The sequence below is a fragment of the Rhipicephalus sanguineus genome, chromosome 4 (assembly GCF_013339695.2).
Source record: "Rhipicephalus sanguineus isolate Rsan-2018 chromosome 4, BIME_Rsan_1.4, whole genome shotgun sequence".
Taxonomy (NCBI): domain Eukaryota; kingdom Metazoa; phylum Arthropoda; class Arachnida; order Ixodida; family Ixodidae; genus Rhipicephalus; species Rhipicephalus sanguineus.
Genome location: NC_051179.1, coordinates 62744462 through 62765900, shown reverse-complemented (window position 1 = coordinate 62765900; position 21439 = coordinate 62744462). Strand labels below are relative to the sequence as shown.

At 46.0% G+C, this 21439-nt stretch overlaps 1 protein-coding gene across 3 annotated transcripts in view; it reads left to right on the top strand.

Moving 5' to 3' along the window:
- LOC119390096 (rho guanine nucleotide exchange factor 10-like protein) overlaps positions 1-21439 on the top strand; it is a 65076-nt gene that overhangs the window by 18927 nt on the left and 24710 nt on the right. For 2 of the 3 annotated variants that reach the window (XM_049414655.1, XM_037657640.2), the window contains 10 exons: positions 1070-1186; positions 2056-2112; positions 6324-6416; positions 7919-8089; positions 8575-8649; positions 11746-11837; positions 16084-16253; positions 17003-17115; positions 17588-17712; positions 20337-20428. In XM_049414655.1, the coding sequence (XP_049270612.1) occupies positions 1070-1186; positions 2056-2112; positions 6324-6416; positions 7919-8089; positions 8575-8649; positions 11746-11837; positions 16084-16253; positions 17003-17115; positions 17588-17712; positions 20337-20428 (1105 nt within the window). The remainder of the gene's footprint in view (positions 1-1069; positions 1187-2055; positions 2113-6323; positions 6417-7918; positions 8090-8574; positions 8650-11745; positions 11838-16083; positions 16254-17002; positions 17116-17587; positions 17713-20336; positions 20429-21439) is intronic. The other variant, XM_049414654.1, reaches the window with a different exon arrangement.

The window sequence follows — 21439 nt, the reverse complement described above, 5'->3', positions numbered from 1 at the left end:
ACTCGTGCTGCTCTTGTAACCTCGCAAAGTTAGGGAGGGAAGGAATTCTGACCGGCTGCAGTAGCACTCAGTGTTTATGATGCTGAATACAAGGTCTTGGGTTTGATTCCCGACCTCGATGGGTGCATTCTATTAGGGGCGGAACGAAGAAAACCACCTTTACGTACGTATATTTGTATGCTGAAATTGTCAGTCTTAATTCTCGCATTGTGGGCAGCAGGCAGACTTGGCGAGTGCCGGAATATCTTTCAGACACATCAAATGTAATGTCTGGAAGCTCAGTCATATATTTGAAGTGGTATCCAAATTTTAACTTGAGGAATTACTCAAGCAAGGCCACACCACGAGTCGTGACAGTGAAGCAGCACATTTTTGCTCTTTTGCGGGCAATTAGAATGATGTAGGGAGTAGTAAAAGACAAGGGGTATTATATATTAATTGTAGTGTAACCAACGAGAGCAGTGAAGAAAAGAAGGTGACTAATTATTTGAAATAACACCCCCTATACTTTCCTTGGCATTATTGTCTGTTCCCATCAACAAGAGCAGTGTCTCTTCAGAAGAGCTTGCGTAGGGGCAAGTTGGAACATAATGGATGATAAAGGCAGCGTTGCAAAGTTCAAAAGACAGCAAACAACGCTTCGTCTGTGTTGTTCCCGTTTGCTATCTTTCTTTTCAGCACTGCCTGTATCATCTAGTGTCTTTTGCATGATTGCACATTTTTGGCATACGTAAAATAGGAGGCTGGTCACACTGCACGATGATGGAGCATGAAAATTTGAGCCTTCATGTCTCTGAACAGCGGCATATACTGGAGGTTGTTCCAGATGATGTGGCCTTATTCAGCAATGCGTTTGTTACAGTCAACGTATGTAGAATTGATTGAGTATTAATGATGTCCGTGTCAAGACGAGAGTTAAACCAGCAGTGCCTGCACTTTGGGTAGAAAAAAATTTGGTCTATATCACGTGGCGTGAGACCATTCTTGTTAGTTGCACTCTGTGTGATGGGAAACTTGTCATCTGTTTATGTTGTGCCTCCATCTCACTGTGCACTGTGGCTTTTTTCAGTTTTCAAAGCCAATCGTACTCGACATCTACAGCGACTTCATCAACAACTTTAGCACAGCCATGGAGACAGCGAAGCAAGCAGCTAAGAGCAAGTCTGCTTTTGCAGAATTTCTCAAGGTGTGTGAAGCTTCTTCTACAACACTGCGATGCAGTGTGCTTATCGCAAATTTGTGTCGCATGTGGCTGTGCAGAACTTTGTATAAACTGAAGCTTTGCAGAGACTTGAAGGTCATTGTGTTTGTTTATGTGGTACACTACCTGCAAAGAAGTGGAATTAGTGAAGGAGTGAAAGAGAGGAAAACTCTTCGAGAAGCGTTGAAAATCGAATGCTCAGTGCCTTGTCCTGGTGATCTTTCTTTGGCTGTAAGGCTCATGGTGGTGTCACTTCAAAAAACAAGTGATGGAAACATGAAACGATTGGGCACATAAGTTTTTTTGCCTGTCCCTTTGATTGCGCTGAAGACAATAGATCCTCAGCTAGCCAATAGCCTCGTCTGTGTTTTTCGTCTGTCTCGTGATTTGCACTGAAAGCGTCATTACGTCCTAGTACTATGTTCTTCAACTGCGCATTTTAATCTATGTTTTACCTGAAAAAAAGTTAGTTCATGATTACTGCAGCCTGTGTCGCATTTACAAGTGGTACAGAGAGGAGGCCTATCACGTTTGACAGCCTGGTGCCACGTTGCCCCCTTTGTGCCCCATTTCTAAACTTTTGCTGTACGCTAAAGCAAGCATGCTTAGACTCACGCTGAGCTCTACAAACTCACATTTTGTCATAGCAGTTTATTTGTTGCGAGTCAGACTGTCGTGACGGCAGCAATTTACCTCTTAAACTTTGTCATAGCAATTTATTTGTTGCGAGTCAAACAGTCGTGACGACTGTGCCCTGTGTCACTTACTTTATCGGCCACCTGCGTTTCCAAGGTTTGGGAGAACTTTCGCTGTTTCTTGTTTCTCTCTCTCTCTCTTATCTGTGACGCTCTCAGTCACGTGCTCCGCCGCCCTCAGAAGAAGGTTCAGGCTCGGGGAGGGAGTCGTACAAGGTGAGGAGACTGCCGAGAACGAAAAAGAAAAGAATGAAGGAAATGTGCATCGGCAGAGGAATGCAGCCGACCCTGGAGAGATGCATTGCTTCTCCATCATCTCTCCCCTTCCCCCTCGTAATGCACTGGGACTGCCCTCCTCCTGCACTGGTGTAGTGGTACACAGTTATGAGTGCTCCGGGCGCACCAGTCCACACCCGACATGGCCTGACTTGCCTGTTCATGCCTCTCCGTGTTTCAGCCACACTTCCCAAATATTCTTTTAGTTGTTTTTTGTTTGTTTTTGATTTTCATCCATCTCACATTTGATTTTACTTTGTTTTGGTCACTCACTCTCACTTCAAGTTCATGACATGTCATTACACCGATACTTGCTTATTTGTGAATGTTGGTTCTTGACCTTGAATCTTGCTAAAAGTTTGACAGTGACAGCACTGCAATATACATAGTCAAATCTCATTATATTGAACATGGATACAACAAAAGTGAATTGGTCATTCTTTAGCTTAGATAAAAAAAGATAAAAAAAACATTCGGGATCCTAAGCAATGTCACACAGCAGGGTGAACCATTTTACAAACTTTTATGTATTCCAATAACAAAAAAGATGTTAAATGTTTAGCAATATTGACTGAAACGGCATATTCTAGGTGTTTCTCTGTCCGGCATCCAAGAAGTCGCTCTGTGTTGTCAGAGCAGAGGTGTTACTTCTAAAAGTCAATGATCACCCTCGCAGATGTCTCTGCGACTTGCATGTCTTCATTCATGAGCCGTTAAAAATTTTTTTTCTCTGCTTAGCACTGTTTTGTTCACGTTACACTGTCATGGTGTGTGTTTTTTGCTTACGCATTAATCGGCACCTATGCACGCTGTTCATTATGTTTTGGTTTTTGCTCTCCAGTTTTGCACCACATGCTGTGAGATATCTTCTTCATTTGCACTTTTTTTTTGTTTTGCTTGTCTTGTCCACTGAAGAAGTTGCATTTTCAGTGATAGCTTCTTGCGCTCGTTTATGCAACAGCCACAGTGTACAAGTGTTGTGCACTTTTGCATCTTACTGCTTGTTTAGCAGCTTGTCTCTGAACCAATTGCACGGGTAACGTGTTCTCGAGTTGCTTTGCAATGAATACCTGAAATGATTGAACGTACGCTTTGAGTAGTAAGTTGCAGACTGTCGAGACTCAATTGTCCACATTGATCGCCCTTTAAGTAAATGTCAAGATAAGTCTTTCATGGAAGCTTCGTGGATTGCTGCGATCGTGCCCACTGCGACGACACCAGTGTTCTATCGCTTACCGTATTTACTCGCATAATTTGCGCACTTTTTTTCGTGAACTTGGAGCTCCGAAAAGGGGGGGCGCAAATTACGCGGAGATTTCGCGAGCACATCTGAAATAACGCACAATATATAGTCCTAACACGCGCGATATAATACATTAAAGAAGAAAATAAATATAGCGCAAACGAAGGGTTTTTAACAGAATTAGCACGTACTTTAACCAGCCAGATTCGGTCATGCACGGTCTAGTCAGAATCACTGGTTGAGAAGTCCAACTGAGAATCATCGCCGCGGTCGCTGTCACCGCGCTCCCAAAGCGTGTCGTCCTTGGTTCCGTCAAGTGCGTTGAGGCGTCTTCTTGAAGCTCTTCGCGACAATGCTGCGAGTAACGAGGTGCCACGGCACGGCGATACCGGTGGGCCTAAGCTCTCGCACATATTTGAAAAGGTATTCTTTAACGGCAGGAAACTTTCCATGCTTCGGTCCTCGGAACGGTCTCCTTCCCGGTCTTGTATTAAAAAGCGAACTCTTCTGCGGCACGGTTCCCGTTTCCTTAGGCAAATCCTATAACAATGAGCTTGAATTTTGCCGAATAGTTATTGTAGCCCAGCGCAAGAGAACAGTGAAAACGCAACTGGCTGATCGCGAAACCTAAACTGCCTAAACTTCCGAAATCAATGAAGGCTGTGTCGCAGCGCAGACGCAGAGGAGGAGGGTCAGTGAGGGGAAATGTTGGCGCGACTGGCCCTCGCACGCCTCCAATGCAGAAAGTAGTCTGTGCAGTGTCGCGTGTATGCATTCTCACGGCGGGAGAACGCTCGAACAGTTCTGACAACCCGTGAACAGGTTTGGGTGTTCGGGTACGGTTGGTACGGTCTCGGCGGTTTCCGGAGAATAGAACGAAGTAATCGGAAGAAGGGGACTTCACACTCGCAGCCTGTCTTGTGTATGACTGCGCTCGCCTGCTCGGTGAGGGCTGCGGGGCGCGGCCGTCCAAAGTTTCCCCGTGCACGCCCGCGCCGGCGAGCTGGCTCGAGCAGGGGGGGGGGGGGCGCAAAATATGCGAGTAAATGTTTTTTTTTTAGCAAAGCTGGCTAAATATTAGGGGTGCACAAATTATGTGAGGGCACAAATTATGCGGGTAAATACGGTATTGAGTGTCCTGAATGTGCAGCAACATATTTTATGTATGGCTGATTGAAGATCCAGCTTCTATATTTTGTTGTTGTAAACAGCCAGATAGGAGGTATGGGAGGAAGAAATTGTACACAAACAACCAACTAGCCCGATTTACCGCCATTGTGAAGCTTACGACCACAAATGTCTGAGGGATGTTAACGTTTTAAAAGCACGACATAGAAGCAGATCTGTCGTTGTGTGATGTTTGAAGATTGTCAAGTAAACGAGTGCTATCTTTGTTTGAAGTGTCCCTTTCTGCCATTGAAGTGGGTTTAGGCATGTATCAGCACTGCCGCAGTAATGAGAGAATTGCAGTAATAGTCAGCGATATTAACGCATGCACATTGTACAGTCAAACCTCGTTAATACGTACCCGCTTTAAGCGTACTAACGGTTAAAACGTAGTTGCGATGAATCCCCGACTGAGTCTCATAGAGCCTGATGCATTCGCTGACCGCTTAAGCCGTAGTGCTTCGTCCTACGCCTACCGGTTAGTGCGTACCCTACGTACCGCGATAACTTTTTGTGCCATAAAATTTTACTGCGCCGCTGAACTTCCGGACCCCCCAAAGTGCCGCCAAAGGTTTTCCATCTTCGAGAAGTGCGTAGATCGGTCGATCGCTGATTCCGACTTCCGCGCGATTGCGACGACGCTTTTGCGAGTAAGCACCGGGAAAGAACGAAGGTGAGGCGGCGGCCACCGAAGAACGCGTGCTAGCATGACTGATCGCCGACAACCTTATCACAATAAGTATCTTCAGATATCTGGTCGGGCTCGCGTGCGGCGCAGCACTACTTTAAGCCTACTGCACGCTTTTAATAGGCGACAACCTGAATGCGCTGGGCCGCCGATCGCTGCCGCCTCGTTGTGCGGGGCCGTGTTCAAGCGCGCGCCGCTTTGTAGAAACGAAAGCAGCTCGCTGTTGCGGATTTGAGCGTTGCTGGTCGCGGGTGACGAGAAACCTCTTTGTATTGACGCTATCACGATAAACGCACGCGTACCTACAGCAAGCGTAGCGCTGTTGTAACCATACTGCACGCTTTTATTGGGCGACCACCCAAACGCGCTTCCGTCCGCTGCCAGCACCGCTAGAGCGTCGCAGAGTGCGCATCGCTTGCAGGAAGTTCGTCATCGCCGCCGGCGCGTTAACTGATCCAGCTACTCGCCGCATCTGTGCACGGTCGGAGCTAAGTGGGTACGAAGCACACTCCCACGACAAATGCGCGCGTGCAGTGCAGCAAGCAGCCCGGCAGTGACGGCGTGAGCCGAGAAGGCCAGGCACTGCACGCAACTAGCCAGGAGACGATCGGCTCCACGCAGCCGTACCGCGTTTCACTGAAACTGTCGGTTTTCGTTTAGTAGCAGATCGCGGAACAGACGCACACACACATAGCCGACACTGTCCGTTTCCGTCGCTATGTCGGTCACTGCGTATACCGGACCCTGTAATAGTTCCGAAATGCTCCTTCGCGTCGCCACCGCGCGCTATCGGCACTACCGGACGGTCGTGCGAAAGTGCCAGAATCTTTTCTCCACTTTGGCAAAAACAAAGAAAAGGCTTTGCAATGGGTAGTTTAGGCAATATTTGCTGTGGCACTGTATATATTTCTTTGCTGGCGGCGATGGCATACGCGAGGAGATGCAAAATTTTACTTGGTGGTTAATGCGTACTACCGTTTAGTGCGTAGTTATGCGGCGTTCCCGGCAGGTACGCATTAACGAGGTTCCACTGTATATGCATTTCTGTGGCAGATGAAGCAGATCTACAGTCCTGACCGGCTGTCGTTCTTCGGCCTCATGGTGAAGCCAGTGCAGCGGTTTCCCCAGTTTATCCTGCTCCTTCAGGTGAGGGCTTTGCCCCTACTTGATTCTTCACTCAACTGGTGCTACGTAAACCTGTTAGTAGCACATTGGTGGTCATTACGCACTATAGTTGCTTGCAACTGTGTTACTGAAAGTACGCTTACTAGCATTTTTGGTGAGAGTTCAGATCGTCTCTTAGGATTGAATTAACGAAACTCTACTCTGTTGCCAGTGCTTCTTTGTGTTCTCCCCGTGGTTTTATAAAGTGGAGGATAAAATTGTGCCAATTAGCTCAATTTAGCGTTTAGCCAACGATAGATGTTGGACTTGCCCAATAATTTGAACACCTTGATGGCGCTGCCTTCTATTCTGCTCCTAGAGCTAATGTAGTGTGAAGTCATCAGAAATTTTGGATGCTGACACCTCTCTACATCTGGCCTTTCGCACTTATTGGTGGGATTGTGAGTCTTAAACTGGTGGGAGTCATCACTACCACTGTGTCTCACGGCCTTGAACCAGCAGTTTTGCATGCCAATCTACTTGCAATCCAAGCAGTCTTCAAAAATGAGCTTTGCCGCATTACAGACTTGTCACGCAGTCAAGCGTACCCAAGTAGTGCAGTGAAGCATACGAAAAATATAAAAGGGGTCTACTGTCACAGGATGTTTTATGTGTTTTATAATTGTGAATTCTGTGAGGTTCTTCTGCTTTCAAGGAATAAAAAGTGCTGTACACAGCCATACGAATACGGAAAGGCCAGCTGGCCAGCTTGCCTAAATACACAATGAATACACATGCTCATGGAACTCTTTGTGGCTTCAATGAAATTGAACTCGCCACACCAGGATATTGCACTAGTAATGTTTGCCCCTGCCGAAAACTGACACCTATGTCACTCATGGCTGTCTTGTGAACCATAATGCATTTGTAAGAATGGGAAGGCATCCGTGGGACGTTCTCATGGAGCTCCACATAAAGTATGCAAAGTTTAGCATGCTTGACATTGATCCCGAGCCAGACAGGAGAGAACTGGTTCTTCGTGGGCCTGAGTAACCACGTTGTCAGGCAGCGTTAGTCACCATTGGAGCACTTTCACCATCTTCTGTCGACTGCGCAACTACGCCGACCTAGTCGTGGCTGCACCATACTGAGAAGCTGGATTATGGGAGGTGGGCGAGTTATGTGGGGGAAATAACTTTAGGGGACATGTAGAGCATCCTCACAACGCACACACACCCACCATTCCTTTTCGCAGTACGAATACCAAGATGCCTAACAAAGATATTGGCAGGCCTTCAGAACTACGAGGGGCGTAGCTGCTGCTATTTGAAACCTCGAGGGCAGTAAAGAGGTGTGCACTAGATTTTTCAGCCTACTCGGTTGATTGGATGTCCCTGGGAAGTTCGAAAAATCAAACTTGACTCTATCTAAAATTCTTATCTATTTCCAAGATCCCTGACTGCATTTCTAAGAGCATAACCTAAATTCAGGCTATGGCAGCTTGTCATTAACGAGAAATGGTATGCCTGTTTTTTTGATACCAGGACCTGCTGAAGCAGACTCCCAAGGGCCATGATGACCGGATGTACCTGCAGCTGGCCCTGACTCAGTTGGAGCAGCTGGCCGAGGCGCTCAACGAACGCAAGCGCACTGCCGAGCAACACCATGCCGTCCTGCAGGTGCTTGGGTCCCTGGGATCCAAGTTCTCACTCAAGGTGGGGGCAACATCTTCCGCTCTTGGGTGTTTACACACGCCCGTGTGTAGTATTAACTGTGCTGCTGCATATTCAGAGCTTAAAAATTTTAACACTACCTTCTGGGCCAGTCATTGAGGCAGTTTATTAGTTACTCGTTTCCTTGAAGCACTTTCGCTCTTTTATCTGCTTCAAGTAAATCTTACAATAAGAACAGGATGAAGGTTAGGCACCAAGTGCACAAACTGTACACTCAAGTGAGGCAGTGATGACGCAGCCAGAGGGCATGCAGTTCCCTTTTGCTACGGTGCTAATGATCAGCACAGGGTTGTCGATTCGATTCCTGATTGTTGCAGACAGCAATTGAACCCATGAGCCCATTTTAGGTTCTGCCCCCTTCTTATGAAGGTGGAATCCAAAATGCCGTGGTTTAGGGTGAGAGATGGATTTGTCAGGATTTAATTCACAGCCCTCCACTACGTCTTCTTTCTTGTTCTTACTTCTAGGCATTGGCAGCAGCTTCTTCAACAGTGGACAGCACAGATCACTTCCTTTTGCGGCAAGATGACGTTCTACAGCTGGTGAGCCACTCACTCCACTTATTACAGTAGAACCCCGCTGATACGTTTTTGAAGGGACCGTAGGAAATAAACGTAAGAGACGGGAAACGTAAGAGCCGAAAAACAGGAAAAACGGCAAAATATTTAGTGGTACGGAATTTTATTTCAATTCTTACGAGCAGCACGAAAATTGGCGCGCTCAGCCGCGATCTAGTCGATGGATAGAAACGCGGAGCTTAGGACGGCCTTATCCACAGAAATGTAATCAACGTATGTGCTTTTTTTAACACCAACAGCTGTAGGCATGAAAGAACTAAGCACACGCAATCACGACTGGCGCGGCGAGTCCGACCGCGGACCGCACGCACGACCATGCGAGCTCCAACCACCTCGAACTCCTCCCGTTCTCCGACAAATAACGATGATGATGAGTCTACGCCAACGCGATGGCAGAAGTGAATGCCAATCTCGAAGGCCTTGCTTTCGCAAGCAATTACGTCATACACGCCATGTTTGTGCAATGCAAATCTCGGAGGCTATGCTTTTGTCAATAGTAAATGCCAATCTTGAAGGCCTTGCTTTCGCGAGCAGTTACGTCATAGACGCCATCTTTGCAATTTGAATCTCGAAGGCCATGCTTTTGTTTGCATCAATTGAAAGATTCTGTTGCTTGCGCCTCTCATGCGGCTAATATTACGGTCAAACGAGGCCAAGCTGCGTGAAAATGCGCCATGGCCGCTCTCTTTGGTAGTCACTCGGTCGGCTCCGGGCGCACTTCGCGACGTATCATACGGGAACGGTCCGACAGTTACGACGTAACAGCGGGGTTCCTAATACATTGTATTCTATGGGAGCTATGCCGGGACCGGCGGAAAACGACGTAACAGCCGGGAAAACGCAGCAGTGAGGAACGTAACAGCGGGGTTCTACTGTATTTGCCACCTGTAGTGTATCAGCCCATTGTTGCACATTTGTAATGTCTGCGTGTTTTGGCTCACTTCACGATATAATGATTGCTGCAGATCCAGTATTCGCAATGACTACTGTTTGTGAGAAAGTTCTTCCTACAGTCTCCAGGCGTTTGATGTTAAGTTTTTTTGGTTTGAACGTATATCACTGGATTTCTTGCTTTGAGCAAGTTTATACAGACGTTGACAAGTTCTCAAAGCGGTTGAAGTCAGTGGAGGCAAAATCGCCAAGAATTCAGTTCAGTCTATAAACAGTGTGTTGCTTGTCAGTCTTTGCTATTTCAAGTTTACTGCTGCCTATTTGCTGCATCTGAAATCGTCATTAACGTTGGGCATACGTATTCCCCGCACCCCTTTCAACGTACTGTTCGCTGGGCTGAAATGCTAATCTTAACGTTGAGAAGCTGGCAGATACGCTATTGAGGCATAGTCTATGGTGCGTCTTTGTGGTGTAGTCACCTTCATGTGAGCCTTATAGTAATGACGGAAATTAAGGTACATTTAGCATCATTTCTCTTTTCGTATCCCATTACTTATGGGCGTTGCATGTAGGAATTTCCATCTAAATTGATTTTGTGATCACATCTCATATAAATCTCGAGCCACTGTACGATTTTCAAAATGTGTCTGCCAAATAAGTGCACATACAGTCCAGAAGAGTCTCGTGTCTCAGATTCTCGTTTCCTGTATATTTAATTACTAGCCAGTTTGCTTTTTCGGGGTCAAGTGAAATCTAATGCCTCTGTTGTGCTCTTATTTCTTCCAGTAGGAAGGTTGTACGTAAGTATGTTACAGTGACAGCATAAAGGTTGTCACTGATGCGATTATTCTTACTCATATTGAGAGGCCTTGTTTGAGTAGCCGTACTAAAATAGCAGCCAGTGCAAGAACGAAATACATAATTTGGTACCAAATTTAGATTTTGGTTCTTGTACAGTTGCCGACCGTTTATTCGGACGCTAAAAATTCGGACATGCTTGTTTATTCGGACACCTTCGTGGCACCGCCATTCATCCCATTGAAGTAATGTAAACTCGTGACCAAAAATTTGGATGCCCCACAGTGCGCCATTCGATTTTTCAGACTCCAGCCGGCTGATCGAGTGCGACATTGAACGCCATGACAAGCTGTCACTGATGTTTACAATATTTTTCTAGGTTGCCAGCACTGAAATGTTATCATGCCAGTTTCGAAACCACGCAGAAATTGCCGATGTCGAAGGCTACGTTTGTTGGCTGCACGTGACGGTTGCCTTTTGGCTTTAGCCAGTGACGTATCCATTGAACGACTACCGCGACCGAACAGCAGGCCAGGTCAAGCCAAGCTCGGAGTCAGTTCGGTGTGACGTTTGAGGCGAATGACAGCGCGTACGAGTACGACATGGATCCTAACTTGGACGAAGAGAGAACAACAACACGAGCACTGCAGCACCAACTAGCCCCACGTCGTTCCCTTTTGGTGACTTTTGGTGTTTGAGGGTTTGCATGGTCAGATGTTTCTGTGGCTAGGCCTGATACGCGTTTCGCGCTTTGTGTCTCGCTGCCTTGTTTGTTGCTTGGCGTGCGAGGCCTGATCTGCTGAAATGGCTCCCACCCGTTCCATGTGCGCCATCGGAACTAAAGAAATGCGGCATCTGCAAGGCCCTGACGATGGCAAAAAAAGCAGCGATTATTCGCCAGGTGGAAGGCAGCCGACCTCAATCCGATGTTGCTCGGGAGTTCTTGCCTAGTTGGGCATTGAGATCATCCGTCAGCTACTCGAATCAGTGCACGTGGACAGTGACGGCCATGGTGACGCGCCTCCCCCACCACAGCCATCAAATGCGGATTTAGCGAAGGCCGTTAGCGTGCTATTGCCGACCTACAGGAAAGGCCAAACATTGGTTGAAATACACGCCTACTTGGTGGCACGTAAGCGTGCATGTGTACAGAAGCGCATTGACATGTTTTTCTGGCCACTTTTCTGGCAAGAAGTGCTTTTTTCTGGTGAATCCTTTTTTTCGGACTCCTGACTATTCGGACTTTTCGGCGGTTCCCGCCGGGTCTGAATAAATGGTCGGCGACTGTATACGCTACCATTTGGAAGACTTGCTGCTTGATTGTTTTCTAATCACTTCTTTTTGTGTCTTACTTGCGTCCACCCATTGCAGGAAGTTGACCAGAGCGGGCTTGTTGTCAAGTCGAAACCGCGGCGTATTTTCCTGCTGAACGACCTTCTTGTCTGCGTCACAGTGACTTCAAGGTGGTGTAATGTTTCTTTCACTCTATACTTGAACATGTAGTGAGCTGCTAGTTCTGTTCCTGTACGTGGCTTGCATGTATTTGACATCAACTTAGGTGACCTCGTTGAACTATGTGTGTTCACTACTGAACGGTACCCTTAGTTGTTTTTTTAAGTGCTTTTTTTAAATCGGCCATTAAGTAATTGTAAAGATGTTGCCATTGCAATTAATCTAACGGAACTTGAGGTGCAGGGCTAGGTGAGAAAGTACAAAGATTCAAAGGCCCATGTGAACTGCCTTTTACGAACTCCTTCCCTTTTTTTTTTTGTTAAAGGGGTCATGAACCACTTTTCCAAGTAATGATCTAATGGCCTCAGTATCGGAGTGTACTGCCTCCCGAATCGATTGCCGCAAAAATTTCTCGAATCCGTCAAGAATCAGCGGAGTTACGGGGGTTTGGCGCACGCTCCGAGCGCTTTCTCTCTTTTCTCGTGCCGGCGAGCGCACTGGAAGCTAGACAGGGAGGGATGGCATGGGGGAAAGAAGTTACGCCAGCGCGCGTCATGAAACGCGATCGCTCTCCCGCTGTGATTCGCTTGCGCGAGTGCGGCTACCGTGTCCTGAGGAGTGCGGCGCCGGCAAGTGGCGGCACCCCGCGGCAAGAAGCGCATCTGATCCGAACGCCGCTCTCGATTTACGTCGGCTATCGGCCAATAAGCATGCTATGTCTCTTGTGACGTACAGCGGACAGACGCCCCGCCCACCGACGAGAGTGAGAACCGGCCTCTGTTTGAAAAGAGGGTGCCTGGGGAAACGGCAACTTTGCGCTCCGCTTGTGGCCATTACGCGGCGCGCACGACTGTAATATTTGGCAGAGCAGTTCATAGCCGTGTCAGCTTTCCGCAGGATGTGTTTTTTCAATCAGCCCAAGGGGTGCTTCATGACCCCTTTAAAAGAGGAACAACAGAAACTGATTTAAACTAGAGCTGTGCGAATAGCAAAATTTTGGGTGCGAAGCGAATTCGAATATTGAAGTGTGAGTGCGAATCGAATCGAATATTTTTAGAATATTTCTCGAATATTTTTCGAATACTTCGAAGCTAAATTGCATAAAAAAAAGTTACAGAGGATTCCTAAACATATTCTTATGAGATAGCAAGATGAAAGTGTTTCTTTTCGCTAGGTTGATGAAGCACTGGCGGGGTGGTGTTTCATGGTTGTCTTATCAAGAATGAGGCAATGTAGAGGCCGAATTCTATTTATGTACATGATATGGTGCAACCAAAGTGTTGCCGACAACACTTTACACGTGATAGGCAAAGATGCCATTTCCTCAGCCTCTCCTCCTCTTTCAACTTCTGGGGAAGTCCAACTGATGTGGGAGACAAGGGTGTGCTCCCTTCAAGTCCGGAGTTCCTAATCTGCTATGTAGACGTCGATATATACAGGGATGCAACAGCTGCGCCAATTGCGCCATTTTGATACAATTTCGTTTTCCTGCGCCGAGCTGCGCCAAAACCGCGATATTTCTCGAAATTGCGCCACGCTGCGTCCAAAACACCCCCGGTAACCGCAAAATTTTTCGGTTGCGCTAGTTTTAGCCTCGTTTTAACGCAAAACGAAGCCCGTATTGGCGACCTAATGTTGGGAGCGCTGCACGAAACTAGGAAGGGTTCGGCTCTACGTGGCGACAGGCGCTGCGTTCAATGAAACGATGCCGACTTTCGCTGTGCATAGCTCCCTCCCTCCCTCCCTCCCTCCCTCCCTCTCTCTCTCTCTCAATATATATATATATATAATGAAGAAGAACGGCACAGGGCACGGGCGCGCAATCGGCTTGTGCAAGGAAGAGGAAGACGAAGAGAGAGAATACACTCCAACCTCATTATAACAAAGTCACATCTGCCATGAAAATAACTTCGTTATATCCGAAAATTCGTTATAAACGTTTATTTTTAACACTGTAGCTATGACCAGACTATTCTTCATTTACTTCGTTATAACCGATAATTCGTTATATCCGTGTTCGTTATAGCGAGGTTTGAGTGTAGAACAGCCGGCCTATTGAACAGGTGTTGTGTCTATGTCTCTTGTTTCTCGGCATTACAATATATATTTATATATAATAAAGATAAGGGGGAGGACGCAATTATAAAGATTGTATTTATTGGCTGGTTTGTCTTAGACATTGCATGACATATAAACACCGGACTTAAGACTTTTCTCTTGAACTATATACACATATGGCGGCTCTCTTTAAAATGGACTTTCTCCTTAAGATTTTAGCAGGGCGGAATAATTCAGCGCAGCGGTGCTGAATGAAGTGGATTGCAACAGTGACGTGATCAGCCAGTGGCGTAGGCCAGGTGTAAAGGACCTTGGTGCAAATTCACCACTGCACAAGGCCTTACTGGTTTCCGGAGAATTCACTGGCATTATTCAGCATGTTATGCACTGAAAACATGATTGTGGTGGTGACATCGAAATGTTTGCATATATTTTTTGTTACTGTTCCAAAAGCAAGCTTTGTTTGTGAAGCTGCTCCAAATTTGGAATTTTGAGCTCCAAAACGGAGCTTTTTTTTTTCCCGTAACCTGCTCCAAGTTTGGATTTTCCTGCTCCAGAAAGATTTTCCTGCTCCAAAAATTGCTCCAAATCCTATTTTGGCTGTTGCATCCCCGTATATAAGACCATCTGAAATTTTGGATGCTAGGAAGCTTCGGCGTCCGATTTTTCGGACTTCCTGCCTAAATTTCAGGCCCGAAACAGCATTAATTGAGCCCCCACCTCTGCCACACCTTTCATCTCCATGTTGGAACCAGCGTTTTCTTGAGTTAATACATTTGCGACCGTAGCGGAGCTTGAAAGGCAGCTTTGCCACAATACCGGGGTGTGATGAGGTGAAGCATATTAAAAATCTAGGGACCACTTCCAATCAGACGTTGACTGTCTCTTGGCAAAGTTCGACTGTAACGGAGCTTGAAAGGTAGCTTTGCCGCATTACGAGAGTGCAATGAGGTGAAGCATATTGAAAATCTGAAGGAGTCACTTTTAATCTGACGGACGTTGACTGTATATTTTTTTGGGAAGTTTGAATAGTTCGAATAGTAAAATTCCAGTGCGAATCGAATCGAATAGCAACCACTATTCGAAAAATATTCGAAATTTCGAATATTCGCACACCCCTAATTTAAATACAACTTATAAATAAAAAGCATGCTGTTTAGCTTCTCTAGAGCCTCTTGCCAGGACGGGCCTTGATCCACAATTCATGTCTGTAGCTTTTGCTTGAAAAGGACAAGACAGAGATAAAGCAGTCACGCAGTTAAAAAATGAAAAGAATTTTACAATAAAAATGGGTTTGCACACTAAATAAACTGAGAACAATAAACACCTGTATTTATTATGTTCTTACAATAGCATGAGGTTACGTGAAATACAGAATTTTGATCTCGCAGCCCAATTGTTTTGAAGGAATATTTTCAACGTAGCTTTTTTTCTGCCGTTACAACCATTTCAGAATAGGATGTTATGTGATTATGTATGTGCAGTAGTGCAAGTCATTGAGATATTGCCTTCTGTACATGAAACTGTTTTTCAGTTAATCAGCTCAACCGTGTATTAACGTAATCTTGAATAATGATAAAGCTTTTTTTTTTTTGCAGTGTATGCACAAAAGATGTTATCGTTTCGCTCATGAGTTAGCCTCTGTATTGGCCTTGCAGAAGGCATACCTGCCAAATCCCTCGATTGCACTGCACGGGCACAACCATAAATCTCCCAAAAAGAGCCCTAACCCCGCCGCGAAAAAGAAATAATTAAGGAAAGTGGTTGTAATATTTTCTGGTCTTAGTCTATTGCGTGTAGAGCGCTTCTCAAGTCACTTCCGCCACAGTACATTGGTGTCATGCGGAAAAGTGTTCAAGATAGGGAAGGAACTGTAGCGGGGCAGGGCGCATTTTGTCTAGTAATTACACATGTGTGCACAAGCTGTACAATTATGACTTCCAGTGGGGTCTCTGACATCCAAGAACCTTACCGGCAATCATTGAGAGCTGTCTCTGACGTTGCCGCGGCCCCGATAAGCAATGAATAAAAATGTACTCTAGTTTTCTTTTGACATGCCTGCCTCCTCCTTCATCTTCACTTTATGAATTTCCCAAATTTCGAGGTCCATAGGTTGGCTGGTATGAGAAGGTCTTGACGTTATGGTCATTTTTGACGAATGAATGGCCATCACTGACGCCTCCTCTGTGTTTCGTGCAGACCATCGGAAGGGGGCCAGGGTGGCAGGGAGCGGCTGAGTCTCAAGTGGGCAGTGCCCCTGCAAGACGTGGACGTGCAGGAGGACATCGCCCCGGCCACTCGCAACCTCCTCGCCTCCTCCGGACGGGCACGAAACTCAGCGGGACGCCTCGTACCTGTCGGACACCCCGGTGGGTAGCTGGCTACTCTGACCCCTGTAACAAATGTGCAGCATCGCTTGGACAGAGCGTAAACGCTTCCGTATAGACATTTCTGATTACCTTGTAAGGGGCCACTGCAATCTGTGTTCGCACGAACTGCACTAGGAGACAGACAATGCCTGATTGTGGTAGTCCTGAGAGCATTAAATTACAAAATCCGTGGTATTTACAGTAGCTCAATTTATGTTCAACAATGGGAAGGGATGGTGCCTGTCTTTCACTGGATGTTGCATAAGAACGCTTGCATTGTGACAAAATTTAGGAACTGAGCGGTTAACTTAGCAGTTTTTCGCTTTGCTTGACGTGTTGCTAACTGTGAATTTTAAACAGTAAGAAAACGTGTGACTTCTCACTCATGTTTAGTGTAGCTTTGAAGTTTATAATGAACATCAATTAGCCATGTGTAGATTGTGCTGCGTTGCCTTATCATGACAGTTTTCATTAGCACTTTGTTGAGAGTGTTTACAGTTGAATCTGTGCTTGCCATTGCTGAAACCACCTTCATTGGTATAACTTGCTTAGTTAATGTATCGAACCAGAGTAGTTGTGCCTGATGAAGGCAGTAAAACTGAGAGCAACATGTTTGTGTTTATAGTCGGTGAGGCTAGTAGTAAAAGTACTGTAACTTAAAATGAGTCAATGTGTTTTTTGCTATGTCAATGTGTTTTTAGCTATTTTTCTTTTTTTTACACGAGCTTGTGCTCTTGTTTGTCCTGTAGAAAGTGCAGGTTCCATGCAAGTGCTGTACGACGAGCTCACTGACCTTGTCCACGACCTGGAAGTCGTGAGCCGCATCGCTGTGCTAGTCAAATCTCTCCGAAGACCTTACTCGGTTAGTGGGGATGCCTGCTCACGTGCTGGCGTGTTTTCTTTGGTTTTCTTTTTTTTGCTGCGCTCTTACCTTATAGTCTAAGTTCATGTAGCTTCGCTCATAAAGAGGGCTGAATATTGCCTTGTTGCGGCTACATTTTAGCAGCGGCGAAAATGCTCGTGTGTTCACGTAAGTGGGATTTCAACAAACGTTAAAGAAGCTGAGAAAGCTTTGACGTTATCCTGAGCTCTCTCTAAAGTGTCATGTGCGAATGAATTATTAATTTGTTGTTATTGCTTGTCAACATTGGCGTAAATTTTTTAAATGAACCAGGAGCAGTTTTCTGTATTGTGTTCTAGACACCTTCTGAACGTTTGTTGACATTGCATTGGAACGTCCTGCTTTTGATGGAGCTTTTGCGTATCCTGCTGATACTGTACATAGTGTTTCACATTGGCCTCACAAGTGCACCTCTCGGCATCTGGCCGTGCAGGAAATCTCGGTGGAGAGCGTGCAGAGCATGGCACGCAGCATTCAGGACGCAGTGCGCCAGAAGGATGAGGAGATAACCCTGCTCGACAGCTGCTGTCTGCAACTGGCACTCCCACAGAAGTCAAAGTAGGGCCACATCTCTTGATACTTCTCCTTTTTAGAACCAGTAGTACTGTGCACTTAACATTGAGTGCACTTCTGCTTATCTGCAGCACTTAGATTGTTATTGCGAATGGTATTGCTTGAGGAGCACTTAGAACACCTACCATGGTAAATCGCTGGCAGTTGCTTTCTCCTGCTAAGCTTGATGCCTTGAATTCAATCTCCGATGGGACTTCATAACATCAGTGCAATACAGAATGTTCAGTTACTTAGAATTAGGTGCACCCTGTGTGGTTATTATTACTGATTCAGTCTTTGTAATTTGATTGTAGTGTAGTCCATGCAGTTGTATTGCACATAGCGGTGTATAGTCAGCAGCTTTGTCTTCATGTGAATAATTATGAAAGCTGCCATGAAGTAAACACACATGTGTTGTGGAAAGGCAAACTTGACTGTTGCAAAAAGTCTCTGTTGCTTAGGGAATTTAAAGTTGCTGCAGTATCATTCTGATATTAAAGGGACCGACAACCAACTTTTGTGGTACCCGTTTTCTTGAGTGCAACGGGAAGCTTACCGGTCAGAGCTTCTAATCACTGAGTGGTAACGCGGAGAACGCCGTAAAACATTTGTAATCAGAGTTTTTCGATCTGCAGCGATTATGCAGTCTTAATATCACGTGCTGCAAACAGTGAGAGGTGAGCGCGATAGCGATTATACGCCAGCAGTGGTGACAAGTTATGCCCGAAGTATAAAAAGTAGAGCTGTGCGAATAGCAAAATTTTGGGTGCGAAGCGAATTCGAATAATAAAGATTGAGTGCGAATCGAATCGAATATTTTCGAATAATTTTCGAATATTTCTCAAACATTTTTCGAATAATTCGAAATGAAATTACACAAAAAGTTGCAGAGAATCCCTAAGTATGTTCTTGTGAGATAGCAACATGAAAGTGTTTCTTTTCGCTAGGTTGATGATGCGCTGGTGGGGTCATATTTTATAGTTGTCTCTCTTATCAAGAGTGAGGCAATGTAGAGGCCGAATTGTATTTATGTACATGATTTGGTGCAACCAAAGTGTTGCCTACAACACTTTACACGTGATAGGCAGGGATGCCATTTCCTCAGCCTCTCTTCCTCTTTCAACTGCTGTGGAAGGCCAACTGATGTGGCGGACAAGGGTGTACTGCCTTCAAGTCCGGAGTTCCAAATCTGCCTCGTAGACGTCGATATATAAGAACATCTGAAATTTTGGATGCTAGAAAGCTTCGGCGTCCGATTTTTCGGACTTCCTGCCCAAATTTCAGGTTCAAAACAGCATTAATTGAGCCCCCAACTCTGCCACATCTTTCATCTCCATATTGGAACCAGCGTTTTCTTGAGTTAATACATTTGCGACCGTAGCGGAGCTTGAAAGGCAGCTTTGCCGCAATACGGGGGTGTGATGAGGTGAAGCATATTGAAAATCTAGGGACCACTTCCAATCGGACGTTGACTGTCTCTTGCCTAAGTTCGACCGTAACGGAGCTTGAAAGGCAGCTTTGCCGCAATAAGGGGGTATGATGAGGTGAAGCATATTGAAAATCTAGGGACTACTTCCAACCGGACTTTGTCTCTTGGCAAAGTTCGACCGTAACGGAGCTTGAAAGGCAGCTTTGCCGCAATACGAGAGTGTAATGAGGTGAAGCATATTGAAAATCTGAAGGGGTCACTTTTAAATTTCAGTGCGAATCGAATCGAATAGCAAACACTATTCGAAAAATATTCGAAATTTCGAATATTCGCACACCCCTAATAAAAAGGCAATGTTACGTTTGCAAAGCCTGCGGTGCCGCGACTACTGCTTTCTAGCCTATTAAATTATTTTACAATAGCGTTTTTCTGGGGCTTCTTATAGAAGTACTTTGGCCATACACAGGTCGCTTTATCACATTTTAGTCAAGCCAAGCCAAGCTAAGCCTTCGAAAACGAAACAAGTGGTAGGATACACCAGCAGTGTTGTTCATGAAGTGGTAGCAATCCTCCACAGAACAGTAAGTCGATGGCATTTTGCGAGCAGCAGCGCAAACTCGTGTGCTACTCTTCAAAAGTCCGATACGACGAGAGCAGACGAGAGTCGAGTACACGGGAAACGCCGCTGGACGCCGCGCGCATGCACCGCAGCCTCTGTTTCACTGGAAGCCAAGGTATAGGGGCTTTATGGAAGCCACGAAAGCAGCGCCGCATCTCATGCTTTACTTCTTTTACCTTAGAAACAAACGGGATTTGACAATAACATACATATTCAAAATTTCAGCCCTCGTTCTGGTGCGTGTAAAAGCATTGGACTACGTACAACAAAGTGCTTAAGACTGCATACGTCTAGTTCATGGCACTCACGCTAGGCTGCGCGACATACCGGTTTTTGTTGCTTTTAAACGCAATTTAAAAATATAAATCCTACTCAGATCGCGAGAAGTATTCTGGAATCTGTCACTATAATTCACGGCCTTTTCATTTCCACCAGGATCTAATCACCCGTTCTGGCCAGTTGTCGGTCCCTTTAATGTTTATCTGCTATCCTAAATATAAAGAGTTTGTGTAGAACTATAAAAGTGGCCCATTGGAGGTGGCTCTCTGTCTGCCCTTACATTTCGACACCCTTGAAATGCAGGTCCCAGAAAGTACAAGTTAGTTTCCAGCTGTCAAGCCCTGCTGTTAAAAGAGACTGGACTACTGACCTGCGTCTTGCAAAGCTGGCTTTGGGTAAGCTGGCTTAACTTTTCCATCAGCCACTTTTCATTCTTCTCTGGTTATTTCTTTTTATCAGCTGCAAATTTGGTTCATAATTCAGTGCTGTTATTTTTTTGTACTTTTCAGATCTTTTAGATATTGTGATCAGGCATAGGGTTTTTTAGAAGAGCAGTTAACTATTCAAAGCCTTTCAGTGTCAAAGTACATAATTGATGTCTTACGTAGGCTTCAAACAGAGCTGTTAAGCATTTCAGAACTTATGTTGTGTTCCAATACAGTGCAGACCACTTATAACGTAACCGCATATAGTGCAGGACCGGTTATAGTGCGGTCTTTTTCGACTCCCGTTTATCCTCCCATAGAACCGCATGTATACGCATACCGCTTATTGTGCAGTCCCCCAAGATGAAATACCGTTTATAATGCGGTGGCGGGAAAATATTTCTGAGAAACGCGGTAACGAGTGCGGTTCTCAAAGGAGGTACCCTGCTGGGGAGGGAGCGACGAGGTCGTTGCGAAGGGCGACGGCACGCACAGTGAACGAACGAGGGGCGGAGGAAGGAAAAAGACCGCGGCAGCGCTGTGCGGGCTCGCCAAGTGGGGAAGGGTGGTGGTTGCCTAGGCGACGGATACAGTGTACCGACGGAGTAGCCTTTGCACCGGCGGCGGCAAGGCTCCGCGGCCGCTTGCCAGCAGCGCGTTCCGCGTGGAACGTACGATCGCGTCCTCATCAAGTGCGCTTTAAAGTAAGTTTCCTGTCGGGAAAAGCGTCGTCGTTATCACACTTGCTAAAGATATCGCCTTTGCTACCTCGTCCGCAAACTGAAAAGTTTTGCGGCTTCATGACGCGAGCTTTCGCCTTTTCTGCCAGTGCGCGGACTTAAACGAGCTTGGCGGGCTTTTGTCGCCGTTGATCTCCCGGCCGCGAACACAAACTTCGTATCACGCGCGCTGTTCTTGGGTTAGTGTTTGAGTGCGATCTTTTCGACGTCCGATCTTCATGTTGTCTTAGACAAAGTTCCC